Below are 19,446 nucleotides of genomic sequence, written 5' to 3'. Positions count from 1 at the left end.
CAATTTCTTCTAGCAATACTTAACTATATTATACTCCATATTTCGTATTGAATTGTTATTGAAATCTTCTCCCAAAATATTAATTAACTTTATAAAGTGATGTAGTGCTTATCCTAATGTATACGGATTACTTTATACAGAGCACTTCATTTTTTTTCTTAACTCTAAATTTTTATTTTTAGCTAAACATTACAATTGCTTTCTCAAATTTAAATAACTCAATTTAAATTAGAGTTAATATGATATGTATATATACAATGGGACGCCAAAAATCTTTAATTCAAAGTTAGGCCATGTTCTCTTTACCTTAAAAAAATAATATTAAGTAAAAATAATTTCAATTCAGTAAAATTAATTTCAGTTCAGTAAAATAATTTCAGTTCAGTAAAAATAAGTTATGTTCAGTAAAATTCAGTTTTCTTAAAGAAGAATTATAATAGAAAATCAGTAAAAATAATTTCAGTTCAGCAAAAATAATTTCAATTCAGTAAAAATAATTTTAGTTCAGCAAAATTTAGGTAAAGAGAACGGGACCTTAGTCTTGCCATAGTACATTTGTATGAAAATCCAAAATAATCCAACTCAATTGATGCGAATGATTGAACTTGCACCACATGACTTTGTAAAACCATTCAATAAGACAATAAGTAATTGTTAATGTTACATTGACATTATTGGAGTATTACAAATTAACAAGAAGTGCAAGGAAACAATTTGGATATTGATACTATTTCCGTTTCACATTATATGCAACAATTAATTTTTTTAAATCTCATAAAAAAATGCTCAATTGTTGGAACGATTTCTCTAAAAATTATTTAAATGTATATTAATTCCCTATTTACCCGTTGGTACAAAAACTTATTCCCACCATATTGTCCACGTAGGATTTGACGATTGGTGGAAGGTTCGTTAATTTTATTTTAAGGGTATGTTCACATTTACTGAACTGAGCTGAATTGAACTGAACTGATTGGAGCTGAACTGAACTGAATAGAACTGATTGGAACTGAACAGAACTGAACTGAATTGAGCTGAAATAAATATTTTATGTGAGAGGAAATTAAGAGCAGAGCTGAACTGAACTGAACTGATTGGAGCTGAACTGAACTGATTGGAGCTGAACTGAACTGATTGGAGTTGAACTGAACTGAAATTAAGTAATTATGAACAGGCCCTAATTCTGGTTCAGCAAAGAACTGCTAACGGTGATAGAGGTTCTATACATTAAAATTGCAAACACCGTCAACAGTTCTTTTAATTAGATCTAATCTTGACCATTTGTTGCGTATGGGAGGTTATAGATCTAATAAAAAGAACTGCTAATGGTGTTTGCGGTTTTAATGTATAGAACCGCAATCACCGTTAGCGGTTCTTTGCTGAACCAGAATTTAAAAAATAATGAACCTTCCACCAATTCTACGTGGACAATATAGTGAGAATAAGTTTTTAAACCGACGCAAATAGAAAATTAATTTACATTTAAACAAATTTTAGAAAAATCGTTCCAATTGTTCATACTATGAAACAAATAATGGTAATAAATTTTTTATCCATCTCTACAACAAAGTGCGTATACACATTAACTTGGTCATAATACAACTAATATTTTCTTTTTCCTTTTGTTTGGCTTTAATTCAGAGAGCACTATAAATACACAACTTTTTCTAAAGATTCAAAGCACACCCCTTTTTTACGACCACAACTAACATCGATCGCATTAGGCACTGCACATTTCATTCTTCGTTTATTGCTTTGCTATTTACAATGGGTCCGGCACAATTCGCCTTCTTCTTCCTTTGCTCCGCCATTTTCTTTCTCTTAGGTACGTACGTAACATATTTACTGTATTATATGTACACTCGGTTCTTTTGTTTATTTGGTAGAGAATCAAGTAAGAGCTCAATTATATAGTCGAGCTCCCACCTCTCAACCATGAGGTCCTATTTTGATTCTCACCTCCTTAGCTAAATTTTTTAATATTAATACGAGTTTCTTGTAGGTTGAGGTCTAACCTCAACCTCTAACTCTCTAAGGGTTTACTTTTACCCTTAAAAAGACTAGTTTAGCGTTCAGTTAATAACTTAAGTTAATGGTTAAAACTCAGGATTTAATTTTATTTTTTTATATCTAATGACAAATTTTTTTTTATTATATTATTAGGAAGTGAAGTGGTAGAGGGCACCTCGCGCCTCCACCATCACCACCACCACCATCGCCGCCACGAAAAGCTGTTTGTGTTCGGAGATTCCTATGCGGATACAGGAAATAACAGAATATCAAACGGCCAATCGTGGAAAATTCCATATGGTATCACATTTCCTGGCAAACCTTCAGGCCGATTTTCGGATGGTCGTGTTTTCACTGATTATCTTGGTACGTTTTTATTTTTATTCTGTCCTCTTCATAATTTTTGACACAAATACTTCTTCTATACTAGCTACGTGTCAAATTAGTTACATCCCTTTTCGAAAATGGTGTGCTATTATTGTTAAAAGTTTCTCTTAACTTGCACATGTTAATTTCTTCCTTTTAGTAGTAGTTTTTAGCTATTATATTTGAGATAATAAAGGAAAAAGTAGCTTAATTAGTGGGAGATAACAACCAATTTTTATTTTGAGATAATCGGTAAGTATGATGTTTGCCATACTTGATTTTGTGTTTAAAATTTCTTTACATGTCATTATGCAATATTATGTGACATATACTTTGTAATTGATTGGTTATTGATGAACAATAATGGTCAAAATTCCACTTTTTGTATAAAAAATGAGATAAATATTAAGGTTTACAGTGAGTATCTTTTTGTATGTTTTACTCGTACTATAAGAGTTTTTTGTTCAATCTATTTTCAATAATTTTGATGAAAAATTTGTTGAAGCCCTACTTGATTCATCTTATTTTCAGTAATATAAAAAAAAAGTGTTAAAAAGTACTCGTGTTAAAATTTATTAATCACTTTGTTTCCGAAGCTATTAATTATTTATTGAAGATGTTATCAAGCTATAATATGGTCTATGTATTGGTAAAACAATGAAATGAAGATGAACCTTTGTTACAAAATTTCTATTCCGAGCTTTAAAAAATTAGTAGTACTCGCCATGTTGGCTGGTTAAATGTAACATAAAATCAAACATGTGTTAATAGAGTTTTTTTTTTTTATTATTATTATTTATTTTTGTAAATAGAGTTACAAAGGTAAGTGAATGTAAACGAAATTTAATTTCAAGTCTTGAGTATGACTCCTCAAAACTTTAACAAATTATGTTGTTTGCTCCTTAGTCCTTCAGTCCCGTGCTAAATCAAGCACTCTAATCCCTTTCATTGGCTTTATTTTAAATTGTAAATTTCTAATAATACATTAATATTACTTTGAGTATATTATTAAGCAAAATGAGTGTCACTAATCATGATATAACAATATTGATGGAAACGTACATCTTTGTATATATATCGGTCGTCAATCATGTCGTGTATGTGCAAATGTCACATACGAATACCTTCTTTAGCTAAATACAAAGTTTTGCATTATTAGTTTAAGTGAAGTCAAATTAAATGTCTTTATCAAGACTTTCCTTTATTTTGTTAATGGCCATGGAAAATTGACTTTTGACATAGTATTAAACATTAGTTAAACTCCTTATATAATTTTTTTTAAGCTTAAAATTCATTTAAACTATTAGAGCATTATAAAATTACATGGGTGTTGAATTAATAGATCTCATTAATTACCACCATTCCACCAATTTCTATTAGAGTTTATAAGTGGGGTGGTTTAGGGTGTATCCTCTTCAACTTGAAACTTCAAAACGAATCAGGTCTATTCAAAGATAATCATGTGTCGTTGATTTATCGGTTCAAATCAAGTCAGCATAATAACTTGTTGATATATTGTTAATATTTTGTACTTCTTATGATAAGTATGAGAACAAAAATAAACAATAAAGTTAATGTAGCAAATGATTACTAGTCAACAAAAGAGGAAAAAAGACTACCCAAATACCCTCTTTATTTTTCATAGCGGTATCTTTATCTTTTGGGTTTATGTTGATAAAATTGGAGCCCCTCTCTTCCTAGCTTGTTCCAATAATACCTTTTGTAGGTGTCCTTATTCCTTTAAAGTATGATAATAGATGTAATTGTATTAGTGGTGTTAGATTCCATCTTTTTTACCCACGTCCTTAGTCATATGATCATGTATCTTTAACGCTGTAAATAATTGTATTATTGGGGTCCCCTTGATTCTTCATCATCTTTACAGATATACTTGTATATATAAATATGGTATGCCTCAGCCTTACTACTTTATGTCTTTATATCGTTACATTTTTAATTTGTTACTTTGATTTGTCATGAATGTGTCCCATGTCATTTATTTATGTTTGGATTTTATTCCATAAGGATTCCAAGGACTAAACTAAAGTGTGTATGTAACACTAGTATACTCTAGTACATTAATCATTTCGTCATGAACCGATCCCCTAGTGTTAGTTACATTTTTGGTGTCCTTTGGCATAGTAACATCCTTTGTTAGTTTATAGATTGAAAAAATCGAATTCACACTAGACGAGGGTAGAGATGGCAGCTCGTGACAGTGCATGATCAAATGATAAGAGATGAACTAATACAAAAAAAAAAAAAAAAAAAAATGTCCCTTGAACTAAGGTATGTATGTTATTGTGCGTGACAAGTTGAACAAAAATACCAGTAAAAATTTTGCTAGACAGGTTGCGGGGCAGAAGGCTAATTCAATCTCATAGGCACAATTAGGTGTGACATAACATGATCCAATACAAACAAATGCACTAAAAAAAAGGTAATAATTAACTTAGGCACGCAAGCATAACATGACATGACATGGTGACATGCGAACTTAGAATATGCCTGGTTGCTCTATCTGTTAGAAAAATTTGATGCATTATTTTTATTTAAAATATTAAACAACAATTCTAATTACTTTCCATGATTTTTCAATATTTATGCAGCTAAATCGTTAGGAATAAAGTCACCAGTAGCCTACAAATTTAGAAGATATTCAAACAACCATTTGAAAAATGGAATGAACTTTGCTTACGGAGGCACTGGTGTTTTTGATACAACGGCGCCTTACCCTAACATGACAACCCAAATCGATTTCTTCGAACGCCTTCTAAACGAAAACACTTTCACACCTTCCGACCTTCAACATTCCATTGCTCATGTTAGTCTTGTTGGTAATGACTACTCAGCCTTCCTTGCTAGAGGTGGTACCAATCAGGTAACTATGTAACTTTCTCTCTTATTATAGTTACATTCTCAATTCTGAATATGTATTGTTGTTTTTTGTTTATCCAAAAGGTGTATGGGTAAGTTGTCTTAGGAGAGAATAATTCCATGTTAAAAATTCTTTAATAATCAAATGTAGCAACATTCTTAATAATCAAATTAATAGGAATGAAATGCACAAGTACATTAAATTATATGTGAGAGTGAAGGATAGCTCAAGTGGTTAGAGCTTCCCTCCTGGTTCCAAGAGATCCTGAGATCGATTCTCATCCCTACCCTTGTGGCTCTCTAAACACCAAAAACATTAAATTATATATGACCAATTGATTGTTGGAGTAGTGCTGATTGGGACTACACTTGGTAGGGAAAACCCATATTGGATCCCCCACAACAACAATTGGTAGGGGCTTGAAATCTAAAACCTAACCATCCAGAACTGATCCGAATCCGAATTAGCCTAAAGAGTGAATAGAATAGAACACTAATAAAAATATTAAATTATATGTTAGGGTAGGGTTGGGGCTTTCAATCTTAATTCACCCTCTTTTACTTACACGCATAGGTAATCAACTCATCACAATTATTTGTTTAAAATGTAGGGTGGTTATGAAATGATTGAAATCCCTTTCTTATATTATATACTCATATTAAAAGATTAAACATTATTTTGACATTAAACATCATTTGTTGCACGCAATTTGGAGTTGCTACTAATAACATTTTAAAATCACATAATTCTTTATTGTTGGGCCTTGGGCGGCATAACTAATCTTTAAATACTTCAATTAGGCCTTCGTATGATTTGTATCAACATAATGAAGTCATGTTGATGCGTATGTAGTGTTGATAAAAGGAGATAAAGACAATTACTTTTAAAGAACATAACAACATTTCAGTTAGGATTATACTCGTATTTTTTGGACTATGTCTAGTACATATCACGAGAAACTTTACATGGAGTAAAGTTCAGTTTATTTTTGAACAAGGTACTATATGTCTATATTTATGGGCGGAGCCACGGGGGGCTGGTGGAGGCCCGGCTCGGCCCGGCCCCCCGTGACCCAATTGGTGATATAAGTAATATATAGTTTGGTCCCCCTAGAATAACTAATAAATAGCTAATATTCGTTCTATATATCATGATGTTAGAAATAGCCCAATTGGTTTGTTGGAGTTTTTCATGGTGACTTCATGGGAGAGAGGTCTCAGGTTCAATTCCCATTATGAGCGTTTTTTTTTTTCGGGGTAACTTTATCGTTTCTAATTGGCCCCCATAGATTTTTATTCCTGGCTTCGCCCCTGTCTATATTGCATATTGGGTAGAAATGTAGAACGTTTATAACTATTTGAATCCTAAAACAATTTATCAATGTATTATTGCATTGACAAAAAATATTTATATTACTAGTACGGGTAGAAAATATGGCCCACAACATTGGTCAAATCTATACTATATATTGAAAGACGCTCTCATACAAGCCTATATGCCACGTGAAATATGGATTGCACAAGATTTGAACCTACAACCTTAAGTTTAAAAACTAAAGTATTGATCACTAATAAGCTATTACCATATTACATGTCATTCTACAAAAATTAAATAAAAAGGATTTTAATCATGGAATTAATATAGTAATTCAGGTTATCGTCCGGGCCTAAAAAATCTATTAATATAATGTTGATGAATATGGCACTAGCTAAAACATCACAAATTATTTGCACAATTTTTAGTTTTTTACATAGTATAGGAATGTATTTGTTTCTCTTTATCATTTACCATACCTAATTTGGTCCGTCTTGTAATACAGTACATTTTTAGATCTGCCATCGTTTAAATATATGTATTTATGCATATTGGACTATGTAACATCATATAATTCCGTCAAAAAAAAAAAACATTATATAATTAACATCCCTTATATATTAATCTTAAGCTAATTATTTCTGTATATTTGATATATACAGGGTTTACAAACGTTTATCCCTAAAGTGGTTAATCAACTAGTGTTGGATATTCAACGCATTATGAAATTAGGAGTGAAGAAAATATCAGTGACAGCATTACAACCTTTGGGATGTTTACCTCGTAGCACAAAAGAAAATTCATTCCAAAGGTGCAATGAAACTTTCAACAAGGCCGTTATGTTCCATAATCTCTTATTACAACAAGCAATTACCATGTTAAACAATCAAACTACTCAAGATCATGGCTCTCCAATTGTCATCATCGATTTATACAACGCCTTTTTATCAATCTTCCAAGAAAAAGGAACTCAACAAGGTATGTAATCACTGATAATTAATTGAATTCATTATATCTCTAATGTTAATTTTCACCATAGATTTTAGATTTTGTTTTTTGTAATAATAGGTCACTTTTTTAGTTAATTAAGTTGTGTATTCATTATCAATAAGAGCATTCTAATAAACTAAGAACTACGTAGAGGTGCTACACGTACTTGTATGGCGGAGATATAGACTTTTAAATAATGATCATCTTGGTATTTTGACTATATCATATCCTTAACAGTTAGACAGCTAATAGGGGTGAATTTGTTGATATAGTGACTTAACCTGAGTTTGCCTGCAGAGTGTAGAGTATAATTATCTAAGAAACGAGAATATGTATATATAACAAAGTATCATGATTGTGTGTGTGTGCTAGTATATGCCTATATGGGTCGAAAGTGAAATAAATCGAAGGCCTAGTGTTTGAACATACTAGCTAGCTATATTCAAGATCTAAACCTCTAATACTATAATTTGGTTTCTTGTCATGCAGCAAGTTCAAATCTTGACAACTTAATGCAGCCATGTTGCACGGGTATAAATCAAAATTATAGCTGTGGAAGTGTGGATGATAAGGGCAATAAGATGTACACGGTATGCCAAGACCCAAAGTCTTACTTCTTCTGGGATGAAGTACACCCGACACAAGCCGGTTGGGAGGCTCTAATTCGTTCCACAACGTTACAGGCTAACCTAAATGACCTACAAAGTTAGTTAGCTAGCTGCTAGCTAAGGTTGGTTCATCGATGCCATGGAGAATGGTCAATAATGTTCCTAAGAATAAAATTGTACAAGTGGTTGTATAAATTGCATGTATTTGGTTTATGTACGTTTTGTGTCTTAGTAGGTTAATGTCGTCGTCCTTAATGTGATTCTTTGTTTGTTCTTTAATTGATTTGTTATCACATACATCTATTGTTGTGGGATAATCTCAAGCGTGACACGTAAATTTAATGTGTACCTTGTCTACTTCTAGCGCAAATTTGTGATTAATGATGTAAAAAAAAATGGGTTAATAAGATATGAAAGTTAGTATGATGAGTAGTTGATCAATAGAATATAGTTTTAGAGGGTTACTAAAGATGATTTTGCTATATAAGTTGCAATAGAAATAAAATTGACTCGATGTTGAGTTGATGAAGTAGTGGTATGCCAGTATCAGTATATCACTCCTGACTCCCCACCTCAAATCTTCTTACCTTGAGTAAAAATGACTACTCCGATTGGGATTTTTCAAACCTAAATAGCTAAATCAAACTAAATAAGTTACACCAGGAACAAGTATAATGAGTATCAAGTTGTGTCAAAAAAAAATAATGAGTATCAAGTTCTATGGATTTTTCTTGTTTCAACAACGTTAATTTTGAATACTAAAATAAATTAGGATTAAAAATAAAAAAAGAAAAATAAAACAAAAACAAAACAAAACAAAACAAAAAAACAAAACAAAACAAAACAAAACAACAAAAAAACAAAAACAAAAACAAAAAAAACAAAAACAAAAAACAAAAACAAAAAAAAACAAAAAGAAAAAAGAACAAGTCCTGGGCATGCATGGCCCATTACCGGTTGGCAAAAATCGTTAAGGAAAAATTTACATGGGCCACTCTTTGGCCCAAAGCTCGGCCTACCATGAGCTTTAATGATCTTTATAAAACAAAATTTAAAAACTAATTCAGTATTATAAGTTCACAATATATGCTTGTAACATTTAGATAATACTCTTCCCATTTCACAAAAATTGATTATTTGATACACCTTTCTTTTTCAAAATAATTGGCGTAGTATCATATAGGAAAAAGGACCACCTTTGTAGAAATATACTTTGTATGTACTTATTTCATCCTACATATTCCACTAACTTCTCTTGCGCTCACATGTACATGATGTACTAACTTTATTTTTCATTAAATTACTCGTTGTACGGTGTCTATCTGTTATTTTGTTAAACTATGTATGTACAAGGGAACGTGTCAATTATTTCATAATGGACAAAATATTATTTTATTTCAAAATAAAGAGAATATTATTATTTTATACCATACATGTTTTCTACATAAAAAATAATCCAATTGTACAATTATATGGATTTTAAATTTTTATATCTTTGAATTTTTATATTTTCAATCGTTGACAATGTCATAACTTGTAATATAGTGCACGTGCCCCTAATCAAGCATATAATATTACAAGACAATCAATTTATATTGTTAGCGGAAGCAGCATCATCAATTAAAGTAGTGAACCAAAATAAAAATTTTGTAATGAGTATTACAACACTATCACATTGATGCAAAATATTGATTAATAATACACAGTATCAATCACTACTTATGTTTTAAAGCATATAATTTGCTGTCATCTCTTCCTTTTTCTCTGTCTTTACCTCTCTAATTATATTGCCTTTTCATTACCTTAATTATTCATAACTCCCCTAATTATTTCTTCCAAAAAAAACATATTTTTTTTTTCTTTATCATCTTCTAATTCATGGAATTTGAACCTTCCTTAAACTTGTATGATTTAATTCATGGCTTCTTCTTCTTCTTCTTATCTTATAATTTCATTATTGTACTTTTGTTCTTGCTTATTATAACCATGTTATTAACATATACACTACTTATTATCAAAAGGAGGTATTTCCATTGTAAGTGTGATATATGCTATAGTTATGTGACTTCAAGTTGGTCTCATAATTTTCCAAATATATGTGATTGGTACACTTATCTCCTACAAAACTCGCCATCCAAAACAATCCATATCCATGTCCTAGACAACATAATCACCGCGAACCCTTCCAACGTTGAGTACATGTTGAAAACCAATTTTAACAACTATCCTAAAGGTAAACCCTTCTCCACAATCTTGGGTGATCTCCTAGGGCATGGTATCTTCAACGTTGATGGCGATGCATGGAGGTTCCAAAGGAAGATGGCTAGCCTTGAGCTTGATAGGTGCTCGGTCCGGTCATATTCCTTCCAGGTTAGTTAGCTAGGGATGGACCTATAACTCTTGAAGGTGTACCTAGCTAATTAATAGTTTTATTTCTTACATATAGTATATTGCATACATACATACTTGAGTATTATATGCTAGATATTTATGTATATTCTAGCCTTTAATTTGTATTCTATGCATTGTAGAGTAAGACAAAGTAGTTCTAACATTGAAATTATATAAGGATTTCTCTAATTTTAATTACCTCCATAGAAAAAAATAGTTAGTATGATTTTTGTTTTTTGAAATATAGTATGATTAATTAAGCTTGGATAATTTCTTTCAAAAAGCTTGGATATTTTCTAACTTAGCTTTATTTGCCATTGTTTTAGGTGGTGAAGGAAGAGATAGACAACCAACTCATGCCCTACCTTTATAACAAAGTGGAGGGTCAAGTAGTAGACTTACAAGATATATTCAGGGCATTTTCACTAGGTACAATCTCTAAGTTTTCCTTTGGTGTGAAAATTGAACCATTACAAAAACTTGTTGGTCCCTTCAAAGACTTCTCCACCTCATTTGACCTAGCAACCAAGCTCTCAGCTGAACGAGCACTCGAGGTGTGCTCAATAGCTTGGAAGCTCAAAAGGTTTCTAGGAATAGGAAAAGAGAAGAAGCTAAGAGACGCGGTCAAGGTTATTGATGTTGTAGCCATGGAGGTCATTAAGCAAAGGCGAAAAAAACTAGGCACCTCTTTAATCCAAGAAAAAGACCTCCTTTCAAGATTTATGGAAAATGTGAAGGATAATGATTGTTATCTTAGGGACATCATTGTTAGTTTTTTGCTTGCAGGCCGAGACACAATGGCCTCGGCCTTGACAAGCTTCTTTTTGTTAATAGCACAACATCCACAAGTTGAAACCAATATATTAATCGAGGCAGATAGAGTCCTTGGACAAGGGCAAGGTATTGTCATGTATGATCAAATAGGTGAACTAACCTACCTACAAGCGGCTGTTTTCGAGAGCATGAGGCTTTATCCTCCCGTTCAATTTGACTCAAAATTTGCTCTTAACAATGATGTTTTACCTGAGATGAATACTAAAGTGATGAAAGGAACTAGGGTTACCTACCATCCTTATGCAATGGGTAGGATGGAAGTTATATGGGGTAAAGATTGTTTAGAGTTCAAGCCGGAAAGATGGCTCGACGAAGATGGGGTGTTTATCCCACAAAATCCATACAAGTACCCGGTGTTTCAAGCCGGAAATAGGGTTTGTTTAGGCAAGGAAATGGCACTCATGGAAATCAAATATGTTGCACTATCACTTGTAAGAGATTTTCATTTTGAGTTAGCTAACTCTTTCCCTAGTCAAGTTCCACGGTTCGCCCCCGGCCTTACGGCCACCTTTGATGGTGGTTTGCCTGTCACATTGTGTACAAGAAAAAAACATATCTCATGCTTAGCTAGATAGCAGAAATTACTGGCTACATCTTAGAAGAATAACGTTGTATTGTTGTTGGAAATTGAATTATTAATGTTTCAAAAAGAATATTTCCAATAATGTCATATGAAATATCTGAATTGATTCCTAAGTGTATGCAAATCAGAGGAATCTTATGTATCATTCAGATATAACAGCTAATACTTGTGACATACAATGTGATTTAAATGCTTAAAGGAGGTTCTTAAGGAAGAATATAGTATGAGTGTCTAAGATTCTGTTTACACTTGATATTTCATTTGTTTAATATTGTTTCCACCTTTTGAGTTGCAAGTGACTTGGAAATAAAAAGTGGCAAATATACTAAGACAAGTTATTATAGTCATTTTATACATATAACTATATAACTAATATAAGTAAAAGTTTGGCTTTTTTCTTTTTTTTTTTTTTTTTTTTTTTTTTTGGAGGGAAAAAGTTTGCCTTTTGTACATGCTTTTAGGAATATGAACAAAATAAAATTACAAAATGGTCTAACGGGATTTGATTTTGCTAATTATTAAAGGTAAATAGACAAAGTAAGATAATGGAGTTTAATTTGGTTGATTCCCATTAAAAAGGGGGTAAACCGGCACATTAAAAAAAAGAAGATAATGGCACATTAAAAAAAAAGGGGGAGTTAAGGTCAAATACGGTCCCTGAACTAACATATTTGTATCATTTTAGTCCCTTAATTATTGACTGAGGCAAATTGGTCCCTCAACCACCAAAGATTACTATTTCCAGCCAATAGTTTAGGGACCTTGCCTAGTCATCCATAGTTCAGGGACCTGCAATGCATACTTGGCAATAGTTTAGGGACTTTGCATTTTTTTTTTTTTTTTGCCTGCTTAGTCATCAATTGTTTAGGGAATTCCATAAAAAAAAAAAAAAACTTATAAATACATAAAAAAAAATGAAAGACTAAATCAGTCAATAGTTTAAGGATTTGCATTTAATGTATCATCATTGTTTGTACAACAAATCATCCAAAAATTCATTTTGCAAAAAAAAAAAAAAAAAAAAAAATAGCAATCATAAATTAAAAAAATAATAATAAAAAAATTAAAAAAAAAATATTGTTGTTGTGTTCTTTTGATTGTTGTTGATCATCCAAAAAGTTCATATGCTCAAATATTTCTGGCGGGTGCGTTACGAACTCAAATACCAAATACCTACACATATAATTATATCAAATAGGAACCGTAATATGAATAGCATGAATTTTTTGAATTTATTTTTGGGTAATTATGTAATTATATTATTTGCATTTACAATTGACAGTGTCAACTAATTAATTATGTAATGATTGAACAATATATTAATAAAAAGTCAGATTACCTTATCTGTTCCTAAACTATTTACCTTCACCGGATGTTATTTTCGTAAATTTTTCTCTCTTTTGATCAGATGATAGTCCCAAATCCCACCATAAGTTTACAATGGAGATCATTGTTCTCCCTCTCTCTTTGTGTGTGTGTGTGTGTGGAGGATGAAACTGTGAAAGGTCACTTTCAAAGTTCAATTCTCCCAATTTTCCAAATATTCTCCCTGTTTCTTTCGTAAAAAAATTTCAAGTCTTTTTTTATTTATTTATATATTTTTACAAGTCATTATTAATTAAATATTGCCATGTTGTCCAAAAAAAAAAAAAAATTGCCACATAATTTCAAATAGTCCCTAAACTATTGATGACTAGCCAAGGTCCCTAAACTATTTGGCTAGAAATAGTACTCCTTGGTGGTTGAGGCCCTTGAGGGACCAATTTGCCTCACTCAATAGTTGAGGGACTAAATTGCTATAAATACGTTAGTTCAGGGATCGTACTTGATCGTAACTCAAAAAAGGGGGGGTAAACCTTATTCTATACTTGCCACTCCAATTTCAAAATTTACTAACTATTACTCCCTCCGTCCCCGAAAGAACGACCCATTTGACCTAATTTTAGTCTCTAAAAGAATGACCCATTTGCATTAAAACACCCACCAATTTGCAACAATATTTGTGCAAAATTAGCTTCTCCATATAAAAATTTGATTTTTCATGTAATTTTATTACTTTTTCTCTCTATTTTTTTACAAACCCCGTGTAAATTTATATTTTCAATATACTTTTACTTCTTTTTATTTAACTTTCTTAATACCCGTGTAATCAAACCAAATGGGTCGTTATAATGCCATCACTCCCCTTGCTGCTGAATCACTTGCTGTTAGAGAAGGAATTTCAATTGCTAATGAGCTCAAAATCGAGAGAATGGAAGTTGAAACGGATATCATATCCTTAAAAAGTCATGCTTGATACTATAGGGGTGAAGATCCATCATTAACTTGCTTCAATTATCAATGATGTAGCTACACACTTCAACACAGTGAAATTCAAGCATATAAAAAGAGTCGATAACATCAATGCTCATGAACTGGCTGCTTTGGGAATTAACATGGCTGTTGGTCATATTACTTGTGGTGCCGCCGGATTGCATTAACTCATTTAGATCTATGAAGAGGAGATGGAAGCAAGCTCTTTTCCTTAACTACTGCTGGACTTCATGCTATAGCTTTAATTCTCGTTATCCTAATAATATTCAGTACTAGTTTACTAAGTATGCAGTCATGCAGACTCTGCTTTAATTTGGCTAACAGCAAATTTTCAAATACATATAAAGATATTAGTCTATGTTTGAACTCCCACAATATAATGCAGCGATAAAATATTAATATTAAATAGCATCAGATGAAAATATTATCTTGAAATAAGTTCAAAAACAAAAGAAAATCAAGCATAAGAATTGGTTTTAATACTTCCATTTCCACGGAACTTCAATTATTTGCCTATGTAGTTTATTTCTCTTTCTCACTTGTTAACTTCAAGGTCGGAGAGAACATGGTGGGATCTCAAGGGTAACACCAGCTTGTATTTGTCCCCATCCGATAAGTCGCCAATGCTTCTCAACCCGACGACTCATGGCAATTTTCTCTCCTTTGCTGGTGCAAACTGGAGATGTAAGTTGCAACTTCGCCAAATGCACATCATGTTTGACAGCAATGACACGGGCACCAGTCGACATGGAACCAATGTTCAACATAACAATCTCTCCCTTTTTCAGTTTTGTCACCTTTCCCTGTTTCTCAGTCCCCGTTGTTCTCACACCAATCAGCCGTCCAAGTAAGAAGAAATTCACCTGTAGCATAGAGATAAGAGAGGCAGCTCAGAACCAAAAAACTAACATAGATATAATAAAAGATTTTTAAAATGCTGAAATTTTAAACCGAGCATGGTGCCTCGGAAATTATCTAGTGGATATAATAAAAGATTTGTAAAAAAGCTGAAATTGTACCACTGTTTTAGATGAAAAGACACTCATTTAATTTCAGTAGCAGCAATAGCAATTGAAGAATAAGAATGTAACTAAACTGTCAACCAATGAAATCTTGCTGGTAGGGCAGATCATAAGATATTGCCCACAAATGCTACAAGCACCCTGGAGTCACACACACACAAAAACATTGGTCCAAGCACAGGGAACAGTGATGAACATATTCTTATGCTATGAGTATGAGGGCAAGAAATATTACCTCTAGCTCAACATACACATCTGGAAGAGATCCAACCTCCCCAAGTACCTGACCCACCAATCTATCAGCTCGGGTCAAAGTGGGGTCCATGGTTGTTCCAACCCCAATGAGACCTCCTGGCACAGCAAATTGTAACTCATTCTGCTCAGCATACAATGAAACAATTCTGGAGTATATGGGTGTGCATTTTATGTTGCCACTATCATCCTTCACAACAATTCCAGGTCGAACCTCAATAGTTTGGTTCACCCTCAAGACACCCTACATACATAAGCGAATATAGTAAGAAGACTTTTCAAAGTATCGCAAAGATAATGTCCACTACTAATTCCTAAAGCCTACATTTAGAAATGCAACCTATTTTCCTCAACAAGACCATATAGAAATCAAACCAAAAAAACAAATGCATAAATCTCAAAACAAACATTTGCAGATGAAGTAGCTTAGCTTCAGGTTGTCATTTGAAATATATATAATCTATCATGAGAAGATATGGGGCAGGGACATAAACAGTAACACTGTCAAGTATTAAATATTCTAAAAAAAAGGTTTGAACCAAAGACTTCCAATCATGATATGACATTTCTCACTTTTGCAACAAATTAGTGTCATAAAATACAGCAGAAGACCAATTTTTTTCAACATATCAGAATACTGACTTCTCGACAATAATATTAGTACTATGGCCAGATTATCAATAGGTTGTTCTTGTCAAAAAAAAAAATCAATAGGTTGTGAATGCACAGCCGAGTGGATACATAAAATTGGAAAGGACAATTGGATTGAAAATTTTGCACAATGATAATTGAATATGAGCTTCCCAAAACCCTCCCTGAACCCCAATGCACATAATTTTAGATTTCTAGCACCTTTCATCTAAATCAAGAAACAGTGATGCCAAAACAAAATCACCAGCAAACAATTGATAAGACAGCAAACATCATAAAATTGGTTACTAAGAAGGGAACCTTTAGAATACTTCCACCAGCAACACCACCATGTATATCATCAACTTCATACCCAGGTTTGTTAACATCAAAAGACCGAATCACAATCATAGTTGGTGGTGAGATGAAATTTTTCTCGGGGACAGGAATCTTTTTGACAATGTTTTCACAAACAACATCGATGTTGTACTTCAATTGACCAGAAATTGGAATTACAGGGGCTTCAGCAGCAGCAGTTCCCTAAAGAAAACAAGGCCACGTCAGAAACATGCTTCAGACTTCCAACTAAATGAATTTGGACCATGGTCAACGAGTTCAACATTCTAAACAAGTTACCTGAATAAAATTCTGAATAGCTTCATGCTGGTTCAAAGCAACATTTTCTGGGATGAGATCAACCTTATTTTGGAGGATGATAATATGCTTAAGTCGCATGATCTCAATTGCAGCAAGATGCTCAGAAGTCTGGGGTTGGGGGCAGCTCTCATTAGCAGCAATAAGAAGTAAGGCCCCATCCATAATAGCAGCTCCATTTAGCATAGTAGCCATCAGAATGTCATGACCCTGTCATATAGAATATCACATACATAAATCACACAGAACTGGTGTAAAGGTGGAGATGCTCAAGGTCTAAAGCTAGAGATAATCCGCCTTATAACATGGGACACCTCTCTTAATAAATTAGTTGATGTAGCTCCATCTCCTTAAACAAAATTCAGACTAACAATTACCTAGTCTACATATACTAGCCTAAATGAGGCTAGAGGAGGGTAGGACCCATACTAGGATAGGATATGAGAATTGAATTCATAACTTCAAGGTTGGGAAGTTAGAGATTTACCATTGAGCTCCCACATGACTCAATAATATAGGATATTTTTATTTAAATTTTCTACCCAAACATGGCAACAAAATATAAAGTTTGATTACCCCAACAACTACACTATAAATGTAAACTAAAAATGCCCAAAATGTCCTACACTCCTACATAAACATGAATAATCAAATTATCCCAAGCTAAATTGTTGCTAGTCCCAAGCAACACCAGGCTCAAAACTAAGAAACAAAACCAATAGGAATTCATAAGATTGACACAACTCTCGAGCAAACAATCAACCAAAGTTATGATACACAAAATCCTAGTAGCAGCAATAAATTACCGGGCAATCGACAAAGGACACATGTCTCAGAAGCTTCATCCTAGCATTCTCAAATCCAGGTACATCACACATAGGGGAATCTTCCTTCCCACTTCCATATGCCCTGCAAAAACAGTTTGGCCAGTATGTCACCAGCAAATCCAAAATTGCAACACACGAAATAAACTTTTTTTTTTTTAAAGAGACACATGAAATAAACTTTAGGATAAATCATTCATCTTCAACAAACAACCGCAAGAGAATAGGTGATCTCCATAGGGTGCATCCGTCTCTACTAGTCATACAACAAGAATCCATCAATTTATGATTGTTGAGCTAATATGCTACAAATACGAGAGAGGATAATAGATGTCAAAGGAAAAGAAACGAAAGGCATCATCACAGTCATCACACCAGTGGATTATTAAGGTAAAACAGATAGCATACTTGTAGCACATGGGTCGAGGGCATCTTTCGTCAACACATTTATAAATTTTGGCATTAGCATAGCCAAGTTTGATAGTGATATTTCGCTCGAGCTCATTCTTGAATCGTACAGTCTGCATAATAGGAACACAAAACAAAACAAACAACATCCAGTTAACAACAAGAATAACCTTCACTGTTCAAATTACATTAATATCTAGAGTAAAGACAAATACAAATGATCAGCTCATACATGCTTCGTCTATTTTTGGCTAAAATGCAATGTGTTAGTGACTAGAATATATTTTACTTATGTTAAACCATCATCATCAGGCTATAAAATTCAGTATTAAGTCAACACCCATCAAAACCATGTATAAAGTAGCAGAGATGTACCTGAACACCAGATAGAGCCTTCACAACTGTCGACTTTCCATGAGCCACATGACCAATAGTTCCTACAAATATACAGAGTAACAATGAATATTATGACGAGAATATTTCAAATTTACAAGATAAACAATGCAATTCTCAAACAAAGTACATTTGTGATCAAATGTAAATTACCAATATTAATGGTGGCCTGACGAGATATGACCTCAGGTGAGAGAGGATGTAGTTTTGTTACATCCAACTTGCTCAAGTCTTGTTCCATCAGTCCTTTTCGTGCCATACTCGACAACCTGAACAATCTTCACCTCGTTACTAAGGGTACGGTTAAGTTAAAAAAACACGGCTACATCCATATGAAACCTCCCTTCAAAATGGGTTCCTCCGGCTTAAGCCCTTTTACCAATTTCCAGATTACACTCATTACACTATTACAGTATGAATAATATGTTAATAAGAATTAATGCAAACTTCAATAATACAACAGAATGCTAACTTAATCCCAATTTAAGATAGAGGGAGCCTCATTGATCTTTTTGATAACCGGTTTAAGTTTATCTAGCGGGTAAAATTGTAATATCATAGGCAAAATCGCTACGTAAAATCGTAAATATCATATTGTCACTAGATAAACTATTAATCAATTGTTGTTAATTAAGATTTAAGATGAACCTTTAAGATGTGATATTTATCAAGTATATAAACACCGAAAATCCAAGACTTAAGTAAAATATTTGAATCAACAAAAAAAAAATTATTTCGATGAACAAAGCCTTTAATTCTTCCACACTATCTCTCTGATTATTAGACAATTTCAATAAAAAAAAAAAAAAAAAAAAAAAAAAAAAAAAAAAAAAACTAAATCATAAATTAGCAAATCGTTTATGTACAACAATATTACAAAATTCGTATAAATTCAAGATTAAATAAATAATAGTATTCAGCACAAAAAAGTTCGATAATGTAAACAATCTATATGAACTGAAAGTCTGAAACATTA

At 32.6% G+C, this 19,446-nt stretch overlaps 2 protein-coding genes and 1 pseudogene across 3 annotated transcripts; 2 read left to right on the top strand and 1 right to left on the bottom strand.

Moving 5' to 3' along the window:
• The first annotated feature begins 1,701 nt into the window (after nucleotides 1-1,701).
• LOC145618150 (GDSL esterase/lipase At5g03610-like) lies at nucleotides 1,702-8,574 on the top strand. The gene is made up of 5 exons (XM_081672941.1): nucleotides 1,702-1,825; nucleotides 2,164-2,376; nucleotides 4,986-5,257; nucleotides 7,231-7,546; nucleotides 8,048-8,574. Exons 1-5 carry the CDS (start codon nucleotides 1,768-1,770, stop codon nucleotides 8,266-8,268), a joined length of 1,080 nt encoding a protein of 359 aa, XP_081529067.1. The 5' UTR covers nucleotides 1,702-1,767; the 3' UTR covers nucleotides 8,269-8,574.
• Nucleotides 8,575-10,044: 1,470 nt separating this feature from the next.
• On the top strand, nucleotides 10,045-11,966 carry LOC145617059 (cytochrome P450 94C1 pseudogene; annotated as a pseudogene).
• A 2,695-nt stretch (nucleotides 11,967-14,661) lies between these two features.
• LOC145616651 (eukaryotic translation initiation factor 2 subunit gamma-like) lies at nucleotides 14,662-18,729 on the bottom strand. Of its 2 annotated transcripts, XM_081671412.1 has the most exons (8): nucleotides 18,624-18,729; nucleotides 18,453-18,514; nucleotides 18,078-18,190; nucleotides 17,652-17,754; nucleotides 16,828-17,055; nucleotides 16,513-16,731; nucleotides 15,545-15,805; nucleotides 14,662-15,150 (listed from the first exon to the last, which is right to left on the bottom strand). In XM_081671412.1, the coding sequence occupies exons 1-8, from the start codon at nucleotides 18,727-18,729 to the stop codon at nucleotides 14,836-14,838; spliced, it is 1,407 nt and encodes a 468-aa protein (XP_081527538.1). In that variant the 3' UTR covers nucleotides 14,662-14,835. The 2 variants fall into 2 exon arrangements, with proteins under 2 accessions (XP_081527538.1, XP_081527537.1); XM_081671411.1 differs by lacking the exons at nucleotides 18,078-18,190; nucleotides 18,453-18,514; nucleotides 18,624-18,729 and adding an exon at nucleotides 17,884-18,048.
• Nucleotides 18,730-19,446: the final 717 nt, after the last annotated feature.

Source organism: Chenopodium album, chromosome 26, assembly GCF_948465745.1.
Source record: "Chenopodium album chromosome 26, dcCheAlbu1.1, whole genome shotgun sequence".
Classification (NCBI taxonomy): Eukaryota; Viridiplantae; Streptophyta; class Magnoliopsida; order Caryophyllales; family Amaranthaceae; genus Chenopodium; species Chenopodium album.
This window is presented reverse-complemented; position numbering and strand designations above follow the sequence as displayed.

Bases quoted from the DNA above. Each gene is read 5' to 3' on its own strand.
- LOC145618150 (XM_081672941.1), top strand. From the start codon at position 1,768: ATGGGTCCGGCACAATTCGCCTTCTTCTTCCTTTGCTCCGCCATTTTC. The intron at 1,826-2,163 runs GTACGTACGTAA...TTATATTATTAG, and splicing joins CGCCATTTTCTTTCTCTTAG to GAAGTGAAGTGGTAGAGGGC. The intron at 2,377-4,985 runs GTACGTTTTTAT...ATATTTATGCAG, and splicing joins TGTTTTCACTGATTATCTTG to CTAAATCGTTAGGAATAAAG.
- LOC145616651 (XM_081671412.1), bottom strand. From the start codon at position 18,729: ATGGCACGAAAAGGACTGATGGAACAAGACTTGAGCAAGTTGGATGTA. The intron at 18,191-18,452 runs GTACATCTCTGC...CCTATTATGCAG, and splicing joins AGGCTCTATCTGGTGTTCAG to ACTGTACGATTCAAGAATGA. The intron at 17,056-17,651 runs GTAATTTATTGC...TCTATATGACAG, and splicing joins TGTCCTTTGTCGATTGCCCG to GGTCATGACATTCTGATGGC.